At 36.2% G+C, this 18,235-nt stretch overlaps 1 protein-coding gene across 1 annotated transcript in view; it reads left to right on the top strand.

Annotated features, from left to right (window-relative positions):
- Nucleotides 1-18,235, top strand: part of IQGAP1 (IQ motif containing GTPase activating protein 1) — a 90,795-nt gene that overhangs the window by 28,611 nt on the left and 43,949 nt on the right. Inside the window, exons 3-9 of the mRNA XM_072950818.1 lie at nucleotides 1,341-1,497; nucleotides 2,953-3,030; nucleotides 7,537-7,613; nucleotides 11,665-11,732; nucleotides 12,875-12,988; nucleotides 13,568-13,746; nucleotides 14,997-15,081. Of these exons, the coding sequence (XP_072806919.1) occupies nucleotides 1,341-1,497; nucleotides 2,953-3,030; nucleotides 7,537-7,613; nucleotides 11,665-11,732; nucleotides 12,875-12,988; nucleotides 13,568-13,746; nucleotides 14,997-15,081 (758 nt within the window). The remainder of the gene's footprint in view (nucleotides 1-1,340; nucleotides 1,498-2,952; nucleotides 3,031-7,536; nucleotides 7,614-11,664; nucleotides 11,733-12,874; nucleotides 12,989-13,567; nucleotides 13,747-14,996; nucleotides 15,082-18,235) is intronic.

Raw genomic sequence — 18,235 nt, 5'->3', positions numbered from 1 at the left:
TTCTTCCAGGTTTTATCTTTTAAGTTAAATGTCTGTGTAGCAATGAACATTATAAATATTTTATTCTTATTATATTATAAATGTTTTGTTTTATTTGGCAGTAGATCTAGTTTTTATTTCAGTCGGCTGTACCTTTGGATTTTTTTTTTAATTTGGCTTTTCAAAGATTTATCACTGGTGAAACAGACAAGGCATCATCTAGTGTTTTGGGTTTTTTTCCCCCCAATATAATGATGAATGTGGGAATAACAGATGCCTTGTGAAATCTGAGTGGAATAACTTTAAATTAGGAGTTTCTAATCTGCAGTCTATGAAATCTCTGAAATTATATATTAAATTTAAGTATATTTACATTTTGTGGGGGAGGGAGCTATAGCTTTCTTTAGATATTCAAAGGATTGTGACTAAAAAAAAAAGTTTAAAACCATTGTCCTAAATGATGTTTTAGTTATCTACATTTCTGTTGGTAAAAAATATATGCAAATAAACTTTGTTTTATCTTGGGCTTCCCTGAAGCCTTGTGAGAGATATTTGAGAGGGACAATATAGTTTTCTTTTCCTTAAGTGTTTCCTTTAAAAAAAACTGAAGAATTCATTTTACTGTTTCCATTGGAGTTTCCTTTAATATTTTAGGTGAGATGATTGACTGTTTTGGTAATTCCAAAACAGCTTTAAAATCTTAACCTAGAATAGCACAGAGAACTAATATTCAATATCCTATAATAGCCTTTAATGAAAAAGAATATGAAAATGACTCTACATATAAATATGTGCATGACTGGGACATGATACTGTACACCAGAAGTTGACACATTGTAATTGACTATCCTTCAACTGAAAAATAAATTAAAAAAAAAAAATCTGAACCTAGAAATTCACTGTAGATGATGAATTCTCAAACCAGAAAAAAACTTCAAGTACAAATTTAAGTTTCTGAACAGTTGAGATGGTGGCTCCAATACTTTTTTTAAGGAATTTTTAAGGAGCAACTGAAGGAGTGAGAGAGTCTGAGGCTCATGGGGCAGTTAGGACCTGTGGAGACCAGTTGGCTCCTTGATGCAAGAGAAGATATGGTAGAGAAAAGGGTGGCATTTATGCTCAGGAATTTTCCTAAGTTTCCTGCCTCTGAGATCTGACTCTGCCAGGACAAGGATGTGTGTGAAATTGAACCTTAAAAGAGTATTGCTTTAAAAAAGAGAGAGAGAGAGAGAGAGAGAGAGAGAGTATGGCTTATGTTCAGTTTAAACTTCTCCAGGGAGAAAGGAAATTAAGCTTGAAATGTCTAAGGAAGGGTTCAGACCTTCCCTCTCTTTTCTCATGTCCTCTCTCCTTTTGTGCAGGTGGATGGAAGCTTGCCTCGGGGAGGATCTGCCTCCCACCACAGAACTGGAAGAGGGGCTTAGGAATGGGGTCTACCTTGCCAAACTAGGAAACTTCTTTTCCCCCAAAGTGGTGTCCCTGAAGAAAATCTATGATCGAGAGCAGACCAGATACAAGGTGAGTTCTTCCTTGCCTGGTGCTTAAATTTCCATAAACTTGAGAGAGAAGGTTAGCATACTTTATCCTGTGAAAGTGTTAATGAGAAATACATATAAGTGTGTTTGTTCCAACAAAATTAAATACCTGGAATAGTGGAGAAAATAGCGCAAAGTCAAGATACAGTAGTAAAAGAACTTGAGCTGTCTGTACTTCTGGCTCAGTTCTGAGTAATTTGTATCTAGAAATTTTCATGGTCCTTGATAAATTTTTTATTTCTTAGAAGGCAGAGGAAGTAACTAGGGGAATTACTACTTTAACTCTAATTTTAACCAAGCACTGAGATTTGTAGACAAATTGAAAGCAATAGCAACTTTGGGGAAAAAAACATCACCTTGTGATATTAAAGTTCAGGATAAAATGGGAAAGTGATCCAGTTTCAGAAAATTGTGATAAGTGAAAGGGTTTGATTCTTGTGGCCTGGGGCCTTCAAAAAGATGATTGTTTTAAGTTGGGATGTTGACAAAGTCCAGATTCCGTTGTCTACAGAGCTTCTGTGGGGAGCTTTCCTAAGAGCGCTTATCTGGAAAAGGATGAGTATAAAAGATAGTGGAAGATTGCGAAACCAAGAGCAAATGTAAGAATGGTCAAGGGTAAGAACTGGGCCAGAGCTCAGAATGAGTTAAGAGTGAAGACAGAATCAAAAGAGATTTTTTATGTTTTAATTTCAAAGGAAAACAAGGAAAGTGTAGGTCTTAAGCCAAAATTAACATCCCAAATAGAAACTATTCTTCATCAAAAAGCAAAGATTTATATATTGAGTTTTACACGAGTGGTTATTCTGAAGACACCTCTGGAGCTGTTCTATTGAGAGTCTGCAAAATGTTGGACAGAACAGGCAGACATTAAAGGAAGAGTAGAGACTGCAGCAACAGTAAAAACAATGGCCTGCACCTCTACCCTCCTGAGAGTAAATCTTCCTTAAAAATAACAGGCATAGGGATTTCGAGGGGGATACTTGTATGTGTAGTATAGAAAACCCTCATTTTGGGAGTATCTGCTATCAGCCAGATACCACACTGAGTGCATTATGTGTATTTTTCTCAGTTAAATCTTTCCAACAAAGATAAAGTAGGTGTTAAAGATGGGGAAACTCAGACTCAAAAGGGTGAAGTGACTTGCCCGGTGTTACCAGTAGATGGACAAGTCATTGAATCTGAGATAATTGAATTCCAAAGACCATGTTCTGTTGAGCACACTGTACATAGGAAGATTCTCCAGATGGTTCTTAAGTGAGAGAACCTGAGATGTGGATTTGGCTTTTTGGGATTGGAATGTAAACATAATGCTATAGACAGACCTAAAATTTACAGGGACCATGTGAAGTCTCAGAGAGAAACTTTTACAAGGAGAGTTTTAATTCAGTATTTGCTTCAATATTGCCAACAGTGCCTAATGGTTTTTTATTTGTTCTAGGCAACTGGCCTCCACTTTAGACACACTGATAATGTGATTCAGTGGTTGAATGCCATGGGTGAGATTGGATTGCCTAAGGTAACTTACATGATACTCTGGCTTAATTCTGGCTGTTTTGGCATGACAGTTCTCATTCGACCTACAAAATTTTTCTCGGTGTTGAATCTTTGGTGATTTTTTTTCTTAAATACTAAAGAGTCTCTTTCTTCCGTTTGTTTTTCTTTTATATTTCTCATCTCTGCTTCACCTCACCCTAGAGAAATTTCCTATGATATCATTTACTTTTACTATAGTAAATTATAGACATTGAAATTCATATACCATGAAATTCACCACTATGAAGTGTACAATTCAGTGGTTTGTATTCATTGACAAAGTTGCTACATTCAAGTTTGACTTTAGGAAACATAAGGGAATATTTTAGAAATGTCATCTTCCAGCTTCAGAATAACCAAATCTATAAGGAGGATCATTTTATATTTCAAATTGTAGAGGCAGCATAATGACATTTACTTCTTACATCTGGTTTTGGTGATGGCTGTAGTTTTTTGTCTTTTGCTTTTTGTTTTTTTTGAACAGCCTTATTGAGGTATAATTGATTATAGAAAAACCACACATATTTAATGTATACAACTTGATAAGTTTGAAATGATGGCTGTAGTTTTAATATGAGGGTGTGTGCATCCTTGAGTGTTTGGCTCAAGTGTTTATTTAGTGCTGTTCTTAGTGAAATTGCAGTTGGGTTAGCGTTGGGCTGCACCTCTCAGGCCTGCAAGCCTTGTGATTGTCCAGCCTTGAGACTGAGGGATGAGCCCAAAGGTAGGAACAGAGACATCAGTGGCTTATTGGATAGGGGATCTTACATGTCCAAAGCAAGGCCCTAGAATAACACCCTACCATGGACGGCAGTCAACACCGCAGCAGTCTTCGATGCTGGGGGCAGGGGAGGTGTAGGGGAGGAATTGAAGTCAAGTTGGCTCATCAGTTACCAAGGAAAGCAGCAGAGAGGCATATCCCTCATAGCCCCTTAGGCAGATGCCTTCCCTTTGATAAATTATCATAGTGGAGTCATTCTGATCTAAAGATTAGAGATATCACTAGTATTTACTGATTAGGCTCTGTAACTAAGAGGGAATGTCAGTCATATGAGTTGGGTGTAGGTGAAGCAGGGACTGGTGGACCAGGGAACGTACATAGAGCTAGAGAACAGCTGTCCTGGTGGCCTAATCATATGTCCAGCTACCTAGTCCTACCTCGAACCCATAGAGGCCATGATGTAGCATCACTCTTAGAGGCAGGGACAGCTTCCCCACTCGCCTCCCCCCAATATCCTCTGGCCTAAGAATTCTGTTTCTAGGAATGTATCTCCCCATTTCACTTCACCACTACCACTGGTCCAAAAAAAAAAAATTAGACAAACACACACACAAAATATATATGTAAGGATTTTTTTTAACATTGCTTATAATAGAAAAAATTGGTAGCAAACCAAATGTTCCTTCACTTGAGGTATTGTGTTACAGCCAAATACTAGTGTAGTCATTAAAAAAGATGATGTCAATCTATATTGACAAAGGAATTTGTCCATGATGTGTTGAGTGGGGAAAAAAAAAAAAAAGAAAACTAGGCTAAGGTTATAAGAATTTGTGTTCTGGCTAAGATGAGATCACTATTTTTGTCTAAAAATAAATGAGATTTCTTGGGGAAAATCTCCAAGGAGATAGTTTTCATTTCCATATGATGGGATTAAGGGGTGGTTTTTATTTTCTTTATGTTTGCTTGTGGAGTCTAAATTTTTGTAACCAAAGAAAGGTTAAAAACAAGTGAGATGTGGAGTACCAGAAGGTGGCTGAAACCACTTGGAAATGAACATTTGGCATTTAGCAGAGTGCTCAGCTCACATACTTGTTGAATTGAGTTAAATTTGGAGCTAAGTCTTTGCAGAAGACTAGCTTTTGTCCTCTTTTTTTCAGAGCAAGGTGCTGAAGTTCTCTTCCTTGCACTGGTATGTTTGAGAATGAAGCCCCACAAATGTCAGGAAATGTAATAAGTCAAGTTCTTACAGCTACTTGGCCTCTCTGTGCACCTGTAACTTCCTGTTCCTGTTTTTTATGTGGTATGCCCAATGGGCAGTGATGATTTAACCTCTTTTGAATGGTACTAAGAGCTTTGTTAATATTTGCTCTTGCTAATAGTATCGTTACCACAGAATGCTTTTTTAATGATTTAATTTTATTACCTTTTTTGTTTACTAACAGTAGTGCATTGTCCTGGACCACAATCTCAACAAACATAGAATTCCCCAAAGACTATCAGGAACAAAAGGATTATTAAGGCTATCAGCCTTGAAATGTCTGCTTTATATGATTTAAATAATGTAGACTAAAGATCCTTAGCCTAAAAATATGTTGTTACCCATAGTATAATGTGTGATCTGTAATACAGTACATATATAGTATTCACTGGGATGTCTTCCCTAATCTTCCCTTTATTATTTATTTTAATGGAGGCACTGGGGATTGAACCCAATACCTTGTGCATGCTAAGCATGCACTCTACCACTGAGCTATACCCACCCCCTCTTCCCTAATCTTTTTCTATGGTACATACAGGCTAATTATAGAAACTTGTTATGATAATTTTTTGGTTTTTATTTGTTTAACTCTTTATTATAATTGGTGCGTTTGGCCAACTCCTCCAGGAAACATTCTATTATTTTGATTTTTTAAATTGTTTTAATCTGCATAATAGACCTCTGTTTTCTTCAACTACTCTACCTTCTACATCCTAGTGGTGGGCATTCCTTAAGATGCGATTTTAATTTTAGCTATATTCTCTCGTTCTTATGGTTTTAGTAGTTTTGAAGACTCTTTGCTGTTAGATAAAAACAGTTTCTTCAGTTGGCTGCTGGACATTTCTCCTTGGATAGCTTTCTATCTCCTAGAATTTCTCATACCTGAAACTAAACCTACCTTTTCCTCCAAGTGAACTTCCCTTCCTCTGAGTTGTAGTTTGTCATCATTTTTCCAGTCATCCAGTCTCAAAATCTTGGAGTTACCTTAACTCCTAACTGCAGTCATTCCCTAAGCCTTCCTCAGTTATTTGAAATGTTTCTTTTATCTGTTGAAATAGCCACCCAGCCTGCTTTCCCAGCTTTAATCTCTGCACTATTCAATATAGCCTGTGTCCTGTCTCTAGTCAGATCTTCCTGAAGCTCTGTTTTCAGCCTTGACTCCAAACGTAGGACTTCTCTGTGGCCTGCATAATCAAGCTCAAACTTGTCTGACTTTCAAGGTCCTCATAATCTGACTCCAGCCTACTTACCCAACCTCATTTTTCTATACTTTCTAAAATCTATTTTGGTACTATTCTCGGGTAAGGTGACTGACTTTGACCATAATTTTCACCTTTCAGGAGAAGAGATTTCAGTCTTGGGAAGTGAGCATTTAAAGTTTGAAAAATTACCAAAAAAGATGATTTGGGTACATCCCATCTCTCTTGTGTGTGTCGGGGGGTGCAGTTCTTTCTCATCGGAAGCCATAGCTATTGTGAGGGGAATGAACATAAAAACAAGTAATTAAACACAGTGTGTTAAGTGCTCTAATAGAGTTAGATATGAAGTGCTGTAGTAGTCTTCTCACTGCCTTAGTTAAGGCATTTTATTGCTCATCCAAGTTCTGCTGATCACCTCATAATTCAGTCTTCTGCTTTTCTAATCCACTGTTATTCTTTTTTTTCTCTGAATTACAGATTGGGTTGTATAGTGCCGCATTACCCATAAGACTAGGTCTTGAAATTCAATGCTGTTCTCCATATAAACCTACTCTGTTCCTATCCTACCTCATTCATTAATTCATCAAATATAGAGCTCCTTCCATGACCTTGACTCTGGGCTTGGCATTGAAGGTATAGCAGTGAACAACATATTCCTGGTCCTTGGATTCATGTGGCTTAGGAGGAGTCAAACAGATAATTACAACACACATAATTGATTAATTGCTGTATGTGCTGCCAAGGAAAACTACCCATCTCTCTCATTCCCACATACATCCTCTATTCTATCTGTCTGTGTATCTTTCTACTTCCCCCAAACTTTGTAACACATTTTAATATTTTGTAGTTTTTTTCAATATTTAAATGTAGTGATTTACACATACTGAGCCACTTAGTAAATGTTTGTTGTTGAGTTATTACTCAGTCTAAGCGTGATAGACAGTAACTAGGAAGATTGCAATCTGTCAGAGCCTCATACGTTTGCCAGTGTTTTGAGCTGCACTGAAACTTGGGTTTTGTTTGCCCATGTGTGAGTCTATAGTAAGTAAATCACTTTCACATACTTAGTGAAATTCAGTGGGTTGACCAAATAAGGCTTTTCCAAGCAGTGCTTTTCATTATGTACTGTAGCATTTTATTCCTTACATTACTTATGATGAAATGTCTGTTCACCTTAATGAAGTTATTGGCCAAATGTTGACAATGTTTTCTAATTGTCCATAATTTTACTTGTACTACTGATGATTGGTGAACGATTAAATGGTCTCTAGTGGATGGATACCTTACTCTACTTCTTTTCTCTCTCCTTAGATTTTTTACCCGGAAACTACAGACATCTATGATCGAAAGAACATGCCAAGATGTATCTACTGTATCCATGCACTTAGGTAATTAGACTTTCTTGATAAAATAAGCAGTATATAGACACAGAGAAAAGATTGGTAGTTACCAGAGGTGGGGATTTGGGAGTGGGCGAAGTGGGTGAAGGTGGCCAAAAGATACAACCTTCCAGTTATAAAAAAATAATAAGCCCTGGGGATGTAATGTACAGCATGGTGCCTACAGTTAATAATATTGTATTGTGTATTTGAAAGTGGCTTAGAGAATAGATCTTAAAAGTTCTCATCACAAGAAAAAAATTTGTAACTGTGTGGTGATGGATGTTAATTAGACTTGTTATGGTGATCATATTGTTATGTTGCACACCTGAAACTAATATATTAATGTATGTCAGTTATATCTCAATTAAAAAAAAAGTAGTTTAGAGGTCACATCTGAGTTGAGTATGTAGTTTTTGTCCAAGGTATAATGAAAAAGTTTTTGCATTCACTTCTCAGAATTTTCAAGTAGAATAGGACACTATTTTCTTAACAAAATGGTGAGGAACAGCTATATTTTTCTAGGAAGTAGGGAGAAAGGATTTATTTAATCCTATAATAATAGAAAGTTGTTTTCTAAAAACATGATATAATCTTTCATTATTGATCTAGTGTCCTATGAACTATGTATTTTGCTTGGAATGTAGTTGCTTTCTTTTAAATTAAAATCTCTTAAAATTATAAAAACTATATACATTTAAGTGCTTTTATTGTCTATCATTTTGTTTCAAGGTGCTAAACTGAATTATGAAATAATACTATGTCTTGATACTCTTGGTAGTGCAGTTAAATTTTGCCTACATCTTCAAATAATACCAGCAAATATCAAATGGTAATTTATTTAGTTATCTAAGCCCTTGACAAGCCATTTCTTCATTAAATAATTTTTATGCCAATACAAATTGACTTAATTTCAGGTCTCCAGCTCTCAAAATCAACAAAATACTAAATTGGAGGGAAGAGGTGATACGTCTAGGGGGAGCGTGGGATGGGATGGGAGTAGGTGCCAGTAGTACAGTGTTTCAGAGCAGTGCATGTTTGCTTGATGGCTATGGGGCTAAATCAGAAGATGGTAGAAGTGAGTGAGTATGAGAAGGGACATGAGTGTGAGATTTCTCTGCTTAGACTGCTGTTTTTATATAGCATCTGTATGTGTATTTAATAAATGTTAATTATGTATGTGAATGTATGTATAATATTGACCCATAAGAAGCCTATTGTCTCTAGTTTCTTGATAAAACGTGTGCTGGATCCTTGGTATCATTGGAATCTTTTGTGTGAAACCCACAAAAGAATGGACATAAATGAGGACTAATAGATCTCGTGTGTGGACTAACACATTAACCTCCTTAGAAGTTTCCCTTCTGGGAAACTTCTGCCTCCCTTCTGGGCCATCTGCTATGCTCTCTTTCCAAAACAGCCCTAGTCATATTGGATGCTTCATAAAATATTTTTTTTTAAATTTTTTATTGATTCATAATCATTTTACAGTGTTGTGTTAAATTCCAGTGTTCAGCACAATTTTTCAGTCATTCATGGACATATACACACTCATTGTCACATTTTTTTCTCTGTGATTTATCATAACATTTTGTGTATATTTCCCTGTGCTATACAGTGTAATCTTGTTTATCTATTCTACAATTTTGAAATCCCAGTCTATCCCTTCCCACCCTCTACCCCCCCCCCCCACCCCAGTAACCACAAGTCTGTATTCTCTGTCCATTCATAAAATATTTTGATGGTTCCTTTCTAGTCTCACCTCCAGCCATTCCCTCCTGTGTACCTGTGCTCTGGTATTTTCACCAAACAAGCATGTACTCTTGTGCCTTTGGTTATGCTGTTTCTTCCACCTGAAGAACCTTTTTTCCTCCCCAGTTTAACCTGTGTTCTTCTCCAGGTGCCACTTCAGAATGCTACCTCTTGATTAGTATCTTCTCTTACTTTTTCCCTCTCAGGCAGTATTAGCTACTTACCATCTTTGTGATCCTTTCGCAATTTGTAACATACCTCTTACTTCAAGTATGGTCCTTGTTACATTGTACTGTGGTTACTGTTTGTTCTTACACTTGCTTTTTTTTGTGGACTCCTTAGGGACAAGAACTATTTCCTTTGTTCTTTATCTTTGTGTCTCTAGTACTTAGATGCCTGGCATAGAATCATGGTAAATGTTTTGTGTCAAAATTATACGTTATAACAAATCTGCCTCCGCTCCTCCAGCTCAAGGGGATATTTTCTGTCCTATAGCTGAGAAAGGAAATGGTACTTTCTGTTTTATTAGACAGCTCTTCGTGTTTGTCTCAGTTTATTCAGCCAAGTTTTAGCTTAGTTCCCACCTTCTTGGTGAAGTTTCCCCAATGACTTCAGCTCATTCCTTTGTCTAAACTCCTCTTTTGGGTTTGTTTGTTTGTTTGTTTGTTTTTGGTTTTGTTTTTTGTGCATTTTTTTAAAGTTACATATTGCTTCTTTCATATGTTTGATCTTTTCTACGTATTATATTTATTAAACTTAGGGACAGAAGTCACACCTTACTCTTTTTTCCTCCAAGGTACATAGCATAATGTTGGACAAACAATGGTAACGTGAGAATTTTTAATAATTGTTTAGAAATAGGTAATATATCAGGGAATTTTCAGAATGTAGCAATTTCAAATGTATATATCTGAGCCAAAATCAGATTAATTCTGAGTATTGTGGTTGGCTTAGTGTTATGTGAGGTCTATGTTGATAACCTTGTAAAGGCTGTACCTACAGTGAATATCTGAACTTGGCAGGCACAGAAGCTAAGCTGGCAGAATTCCTCTCTGCTGGGTCTGTAGCCAGTGCTCTCTGCAGTGTAACCTGGGTCGCAGGCCCCCTGAGAAGAGATTGAAGAATTAACTGTGCCTTTCCAATCATGGAGTCAGAATGAGAATGGGAGGAAGCCTGCTATTGTTTTCCATTTCTCTTCAATATGCAGTTCGTGCTTAGAGAGTGTATACACAGCAGTGTGTTCTGGTTGGTGATTTATGATTTCTTTCCTCCCTTACATTGTTTTTCCTGAAGGGTGGGTTGGCGACACTTGATGATAGGTAGGAAGTGTTTCTGACTTCCTGAGCCTCTTTACCTTTACACAACAGAGTTTAAGGCAGGTTCCACGCTTCACTGTATTTCCCTTTTGGATCAACAGTGACAGAGAAGCATTATCTCCTAGTTTTCTCCCTTCTTGTCTTTTTTTTTTTTTTTTTTTTTTTTAAAGTCTTGACTGACATTATTCCAGAGATAATCACTGTACTTCCGTCATACTGAATTACTCTTGTAGACTACATTCCTCTCCTAGATAAGACCCCAGTTCTTCATTATTCCAAGTATATTTGTGTACTCCCTTTCCATTTCCTCTGATGCTTTATCTTTCTAAGAACTGATTTTGGGATTAAATAGGCCCATCCATCCATCTTTGAAATATTGATTAATATTTATTAATATATCCTAGGCTCTGGGTAGGCATTGATAAACAAGACTTTTATTGTCCCTGCCTTCGTGGAGCTTAGAGTCTAGGAGATTTTTATTTGAAGAGTAAAGATTTATAATATGTACTTTATTTAAAACTCTTAAAGTACCTGAGTTAAACTTTTCCATCGGTAATATGAATTCAGCTTAAAAAAGATTTGCTGTCTGAATCATTTTCATGGGACTTTTCTAAAGTGTATTGTTACTTAAAATTTATTGATCACTGGGAGGTAAACAAGTGGAGACTTCAGTGATATTCATTATGCTAACATATTAACATCTACTCACATATTGGATTTGTGCTAAACTGGGACTTAAATTTTGATCTACTGATTCCCAGTCTAGTGCTTTCTGCATTACATTAGGTGACTTTTTAGGACCTGGTTGATATGTAAAACTGAAAAAAAGACTCTGAGGTAAAGTATTGTAACTACAAAGTGTAATATGGTAGAGTACTGGGAGTCTCTGTGTTCAGAATATTTCTGTTCATTATGCTGATTTTCCCCTTGAGACTAAGCAGCAGCTCAGTATAGCTGGGAGGCCTGACTCTTTTGCATGTTGTGTCTTCTAGTTTGTACCTGTTCAAACTAGGCCTGGCTCCTCAGATCCAAGACCTATATGGAAAGGTTGACTTCACAGGTAAGAAGTTACAAACTTGGCAGGACATGCTTGAGTTGTGTGGAAATAGCCTGGAGAGTCAACAGTGCCAGTCTTAGAGATGTAGGGCTTTGAAAATACTGAGCCAGCAGAGATAAAGCATAAGTAGCTTGCTTCTCCTGGTGTGGTGGAAAGAACACTAAACTTAGAATTTCAGGCCCTATTCTCTGTTATGACATGAGTATGATTAATAAGACTAAGTTTTCTTATGTGTAAATTAGACTATTAAGATATGATATGTAAAATGATAAAATATAATATCAACATCTAACAGTAAATGTTCTCATATGGTGAAAAAACTTTATAACAGACTTTCTCTTTCAGTAAGCACCTGTTGTAGGCAAAGAAAGGGGAGTGAGATGATACAAAGATGACAATCTACTAATTTAAAAACTTCAGCTTTTTTGGGTGGGTGTTTCTATATGTATTTGCTGTCGTCAGAAGCTTGAAGGGATAGAAGCTTGGGGAGAAAAAGAACAGTGGTAGTATTGGTTAGGAGTAAGATAGATGTAAATCTTTTGACCTAGTGGTTATTTTGTAGGCCTGTGAGTTTTAAAAATTGGTAATAAAACTTTTACCCATGATATTTTTTTCCTTCCCGGGAAGTTTGTTCCCCAGTCCTGGGGCAAGGGCCAATCCTTATATGTTATTTTCTTTGTAATTTGGCTTCCTGCCTTAGAAATGAAACTGTTTAATAGTAGCTAGTGACTTGGATTATAAAGACTAAGACAACAGGCTGGCTTGTGAGTCACTTCTTGTTCGAGCTCCCTTTAAAGCTAGTCTATTCATCAAGGGGGAAAAGAAAGCTGCTCCATTCATAAGTTCATTATAGAAAATGCCATAAGTGGCAGTTTTGGAAAACTATTTTCTTTAGAGCCATTCTTACGTTACAGCTATTTTTGGTGTTCTTGGTTATACTAATAATAGTTGCTGTGTCTATTGAGTGCATGTTATGTACCAGGTATCATGTTCAGTGCTTTCCACATATTATTTAAATCTTGTAACAACCCTAAGAGGTAGGTGCCATTTTACCCAATACATTTGCCGTTGAGGAATCTGTTTCTTTCTCTGAGTTATGGAAAGGTACTTAACTTGCTTGATTGGGTCTTAATTCTTTCCTGTAGAGGAAGAAATCAACAACATGAAGATTGAACTGGAGAAGTACGGGATCCAGATGCCTGCTTTCAGCAAGATCGGGGGCATTCTGGCTAATGAACTGTCAGTGGATGAAGCTGCGTGTAAGAAGAGAGGAATTTTGTGGGTTCAAATGGGATTGTTGCTGCCACTTTCAATGATTACTACTGCAAAGATGGTCTTGGACATTAGGAATTTTGCTAGCAAGTTTAGCTCAGTAGATACAGTTTTAAATGCTACTATACGGTCTTCTATGCTATTGTTATTTGGAAATAAGTGAGTGATTTTGATTAAATTTAAAATACTAGAAAATGAATTCTACATTTCAGTGCCTTTTTGAGTTTCTTATTTTCTGATGGTATTTACATGATGATTAAGGGTGAACATTGTCATAACAAATGCTCAAATGCTCCTTGCAGAGTCTCTTATGAATATTTCCCTGTAAGATTCTAACTCAGCAATCCAGACATGGATCACAGGCAGAGCAGTGGCTTTATGCATCAGAGGGAAAAGACTGGGTAGATTTATAAGATCTGGGGAGCCACTCTTCTAACCCCAATGGTTGAATCTCTGTGAAAGGAGCCTCTTTTTGTAACAGGGGATTTTAATATTGTTTTGACTGTGTAAGTTACATCCTTTACTTTATATAACCTCAGTGTTCTACTTTTTGAAATTTTTTTTAGTGCATGCTGCCGTTATTGCCATTAATGAAGCTATTGACCGTAGAATTCCAGCTGACACATTTGCAGCCTTGAGAAACCCCAATGCCATGCTTGTGAATCTTGAAGAACCCTTGGCTTCCACTTACCAGGATGTACTTTACCAGGCCAAGCAGGACAAAATGACAAATGCTAAAAACAGGGTAAAAATGGAATACCTGTTCTTTCTAACTGATTTATATTCTTCCATTGTTTGATTTGACTCCACTTTTTATTTTGTTTGTTTGTTTTTTGTTTTTGTTTTGTATATAATCAATAATACATTTATACTTAGCTTGGTGGTTGACCTAAATTTTCTTATTACTCTTACTGAAAACAAGATTATTCACCAGAAGGATTTGGGTACATTTAAAGTTTTGGTCTACATGTAAAGCAATATACTACCCTGAAAGGTTATTTCCTTTTTATCTTCAGAGTCAGTTTTATCCTGCAAGTACCATACAGAAAAATTTTAAATGCATTTTGTTAATTTAAACTTTGTACTATTTCTTAAACAGTCATGATAGACTGAATATGTCTAATTGAAAACATTTATCTGAATTTGTTGGTAGACCTAAGGAATAAGGAATATAACACAAAAATTGTTTAAATGGCTAAAAAATAAATACTTCTCATTAAAAAACTTTCTTACACTAAGTATCTTTGTGAAAATGTGTCCCATACAAAATAACATAGTAACTCTTTTCTGATAATTACATACTTTAAAGAAAATGCCTATTTTTGAATGCTTATGACTTCATTTTTAAGATCAGTTTTATTGAGCTATAATTTACATATAATAAAGTTCATTTATTTTAAGTATACGATTTGATGGGTTTTGACAAATGTCTTTGGTTATATAACTATTACCCCAAAAGTTCCCATGTCTTCCTTACCAATCAATCTCTACTTCCCCTCCGCTCCTTGTCTCTGGCCCTGACAACTACCAGTTTGTTTTCTATCACTTTAGTTTGCCTTTTTTAGAATTTTATATAAATGAAATGAAATTATCCAGTATGTAGTCTTTTGGTATTAGATTCCATTTTGACTTCTACTTTCTTCTTGAATTTTGTGCAAATCAATGAGAGGTTCTGAGATGTGGTCCCTGGATGTGCCTGCCCTGCTCAGGTCTGAGACAAGGATGCAGGCTCACATGTGAGCAGAGCAGGGTTCACCAGTGCTTCCTCTCTTGCTTGGCTCTGGAAGAACCCTTGGGCTTGTCATTTACAAGTGGATCTGCTTTTTATGTGTTCAGTTTCAGTCATGCAGCATTGCACTTTGTTCTTCATTAAGGGTTTAAGCCATACCCTTCCTTGCTCTTGGTTCTGTCATGGTGAGGGGAAAGCACAATTGTATTTCTGTGGTCTTCTTAGAGACCTGAGCTAATTTAATTACATTTTTTACTCCTTTTCAGACAGAAAACTCTGAGAGAGAAAGGGATGTTTATGAGGAGCTGCTCACTCAAGCTGAAATTCAAGGCAATATAAACAAAGTCAATAGTAAGTATGTCCTGGGTCAGGCACCTAAGGGAATGTTACAGAATAATGTGAATGTCGATCTATTCTTGGACTGATGACATGGTTTATTTATTTTAGACATTAGTGGGTTTGCTTAGGAACTTTGCTTATTTACTGTCTTTTGTGTTCATTTATCTTCTCTTTGGGCTACCATTGTCTTCAGGCAGGCTCCCACTCCTCCATCTGCTTATCTGTTGTAACTTCCAGACTGAGTTTTCTAACTAGAGTTTTACTCTTTCACTCTGTTGCACCCTTTAAAAAAAATCTGAATAAGGATTTTATTTTTCTATTTTAAAGTAATATTATAGTTTTATTTTTCTTTTAAAGAGTAATTCAAGTTAGCCAGAAAGAAACAAACAAATTAAAAATTAGACCCCTGTCACCTAGAAATAACCAGTATTGATATTTTTAACGTATCCTTCAAAACATATATTTAAACAAAAATGAAGTGGTACTATTCATATTGATTTTTTGTATATTATACACTTCTGAGAAATTAACTTCTTGATAGTGTCATTTTCATTTTGTCACTCTTCTGCTAAAGAACATGCATTGGTTCCTTATTACTTGCCAAACAAAATGCAGGTCACTAGCCTAGCGGAGTTCTTTATGCAGTATTTTGTGCATACAACTCTGTAGAAATTCATTTGCCTATTTGCTTGCCATATGCATTGTGTTCAGTGCGTGACTCAGGAAGAGTGGCTCTGGAGTGGTTCAGACTTGGGATTTGATCTCTTGAAACTAATATTAAAAGCTGTGGGAATTGGGCACCTGTGGCATAGAATCGTTATGCAAATGATGAGATAATATATGTAAATATCCTAGTATTTCATTAAGCACTCAATAAATAATATTATTATCACTTTTGTTAATCATGTAATCTCCCCACTATCGTGCCCTCTTGCCTCATCTCTTACCTAATCCAAATTGTACCCATCATTCAAGATTCAGCGTAATTTTCACCTCAGTGCCTGTCCTGGCTCACAATACACTTGCCTTTCAAATCTCCTACAGCATTTATAGGCTAAACCACACAGTCTTGTATTTAATTATGTATTGTCTTGTATTGTTTACTTTTTGTTTCTGACATTTTTATAAACTTAAAATAGTGTTTACTTGTGAGTTCTGCATCTTTTCAAATCCTCATAATTCCTGGCATAGGGTAAGACTTACCAGAAGAACTAAAAGATTATTTGATTCAACCAGGCATAATCTTGTTTTGCTCAAGATAATAATAGTATATTAATATTAATAATAGTAACCAGTGTCCTCTTTATTCGTTTGAAGATCATAATTTCTCACTTGAACTAATACTCTGAATAACTGGTGAGAATTTATACGATTTTACTAACTCCATAGGATATAAATCCTGACCAGGAGACTTTGTATACTGTTCTATTCTGGTTCATTTAGGGTCATGGCTTTCTGAACAGAGTAATAGTTCCATTCAGGTATGGGTCATTTATGTGCTGTGTCTGTATGAACACTACTTAAGTCAGCAAATACAAACCAGAGTATCCTTGTACTTAGTTCTCTGTGTGAGAAGAAAGTTCAGCATGTTTCCTGCTGCATACAGTGCATAAAATAACTCTTCTTGCTTAACTAAGGAAATTTGCTCTATTATGTTGGTTGGGATTTTGTAACCTTTATAGCTTTACCTGGCTAATTATATGAGAATCAGTTATCAACACGTAAGAAAACAACCATGTGTATATGTTTTTAAAGTGTTCTGTGCATATTGTCACGTGGTCAGAGGAGCAAAACAGTAAACATTCCCTCAAATAGCTTTCAGTGTAGTGAGAAAGGTCGGTAGGCAAATGAATAATTTCAGAGCAACTTGGTCAGAACAATACAATGAGTAATTTCAAGGCAACCAAAGGTGTGTGAAGTGCAGTCCTAGAATAAGAAGAAAATGATGACCTTTCTTTGAGGTTTGTACATGGACCTTCACTGGGACTCTTAGGGTAGATAAGAAGATGAGGATAAGGCAGAATTCCCCATGCAGGGACAATCTCTTCCTAGTAATAGAGAAAGTAAGAGACAAGGGAAAGTTATATGTTAGGAAGACAGAGGGACTTTAGGTCCCAGGAATTGTCTTAATGTAATTGTAGGTAAGATTGTTTCCTTAGGGCTTGAGAACCAGCAGTGAAGCCATTAACACTGCCCCAGAAGAAAGCCACAGGCCAAATAGTTAAAAATGAGAAAAAGTTTTTATTTTTTGTCAAGTAGAATAAGAAAAACTCAAGTTAGATAATTAAAGCATAGTGGGAGAAAGTATTTAAATGATGTTCTAAACTTTATCATCTTTATAGTGTAAGTATTGGTAAATGCTCATTTAAATATTTACATATTTAAGTAGTAAGATTATGTTTCTAGTAAAAGTAGAATTGACTACATGCTTGGCAGATAGTCTGAGGTTCTACAGTGCATACCTAGAGGAAGCCTGGCTGTTACCTGTACCGATTTTATTTTCTGGTTCCTACTATTACCAAATCTCCCTGAGGATGGACATACCTGTCTGTTTTGCTCACGGCTGTGTTTACATCAGGTGTGTAGTTAATGTTGTTGAAAGAATGGATGATTAGTTGACTAATGGCCGCATAGACCTGCAGCCTTGACTCAGGGAGCCACCACCTTTGTGTGCTGATCAGTGAGCCAAAGTGTAGGGAAGAATGTTGGGAAGAAGCAAACAGTCTCAGGAATCTAACCTTAATATCCTTTTACCTCTTGGTGTTATTTATTAGTTCTGCTTTTCCCCACTGCCCCATTCCCCACTTTCTAGCTTGAGACTTCATTTTCTCTTACACTGTTTTTTTCCCCCCTAACAGCTTATATTAATTTTCTTTTCTTTCTTTTCTTTTAACTAATGAAAACATTTAAAACTGATAAGTACTACTATGCCCCCAAATATTTTGATTTTTAGTATTTTATTATTGGTTTGTTTTGCTACTTTGGTGATAAAATCATATGTCCATCCGTGGGTGGGGCATGGGAAGGAGAAACTCTATTTTCCTTTCTAAAAATAGGGAAACTGAAAATAATACAGTAATTATGATTTTCCAGTAGCTGTCATTTCTGAAATCAGAAAATACGTTATTCTGACTTTCAACCTAGTAGTAACCTTATTTACTTTACA

This window comes from Vicugna pacos, chromosome 27 (genome assembly GCF_048564905.1).
Source record: "Vicugna pacos chromosome 27, VicPac4, whole genome shotgun sequence".
In the NCBI taxonomy this organism is placed as follows: Eukaryota; Metazoa; Chordata; class Mammalia; order Artiodactyla; family Camelidae; genus Vicugna; species Vicugna pacos.
The sequence above is the reverse complement of the archived record's forward strand: the minus strand, read 5'-3'. Positions and strand labels throughout refer to the sequence as shown.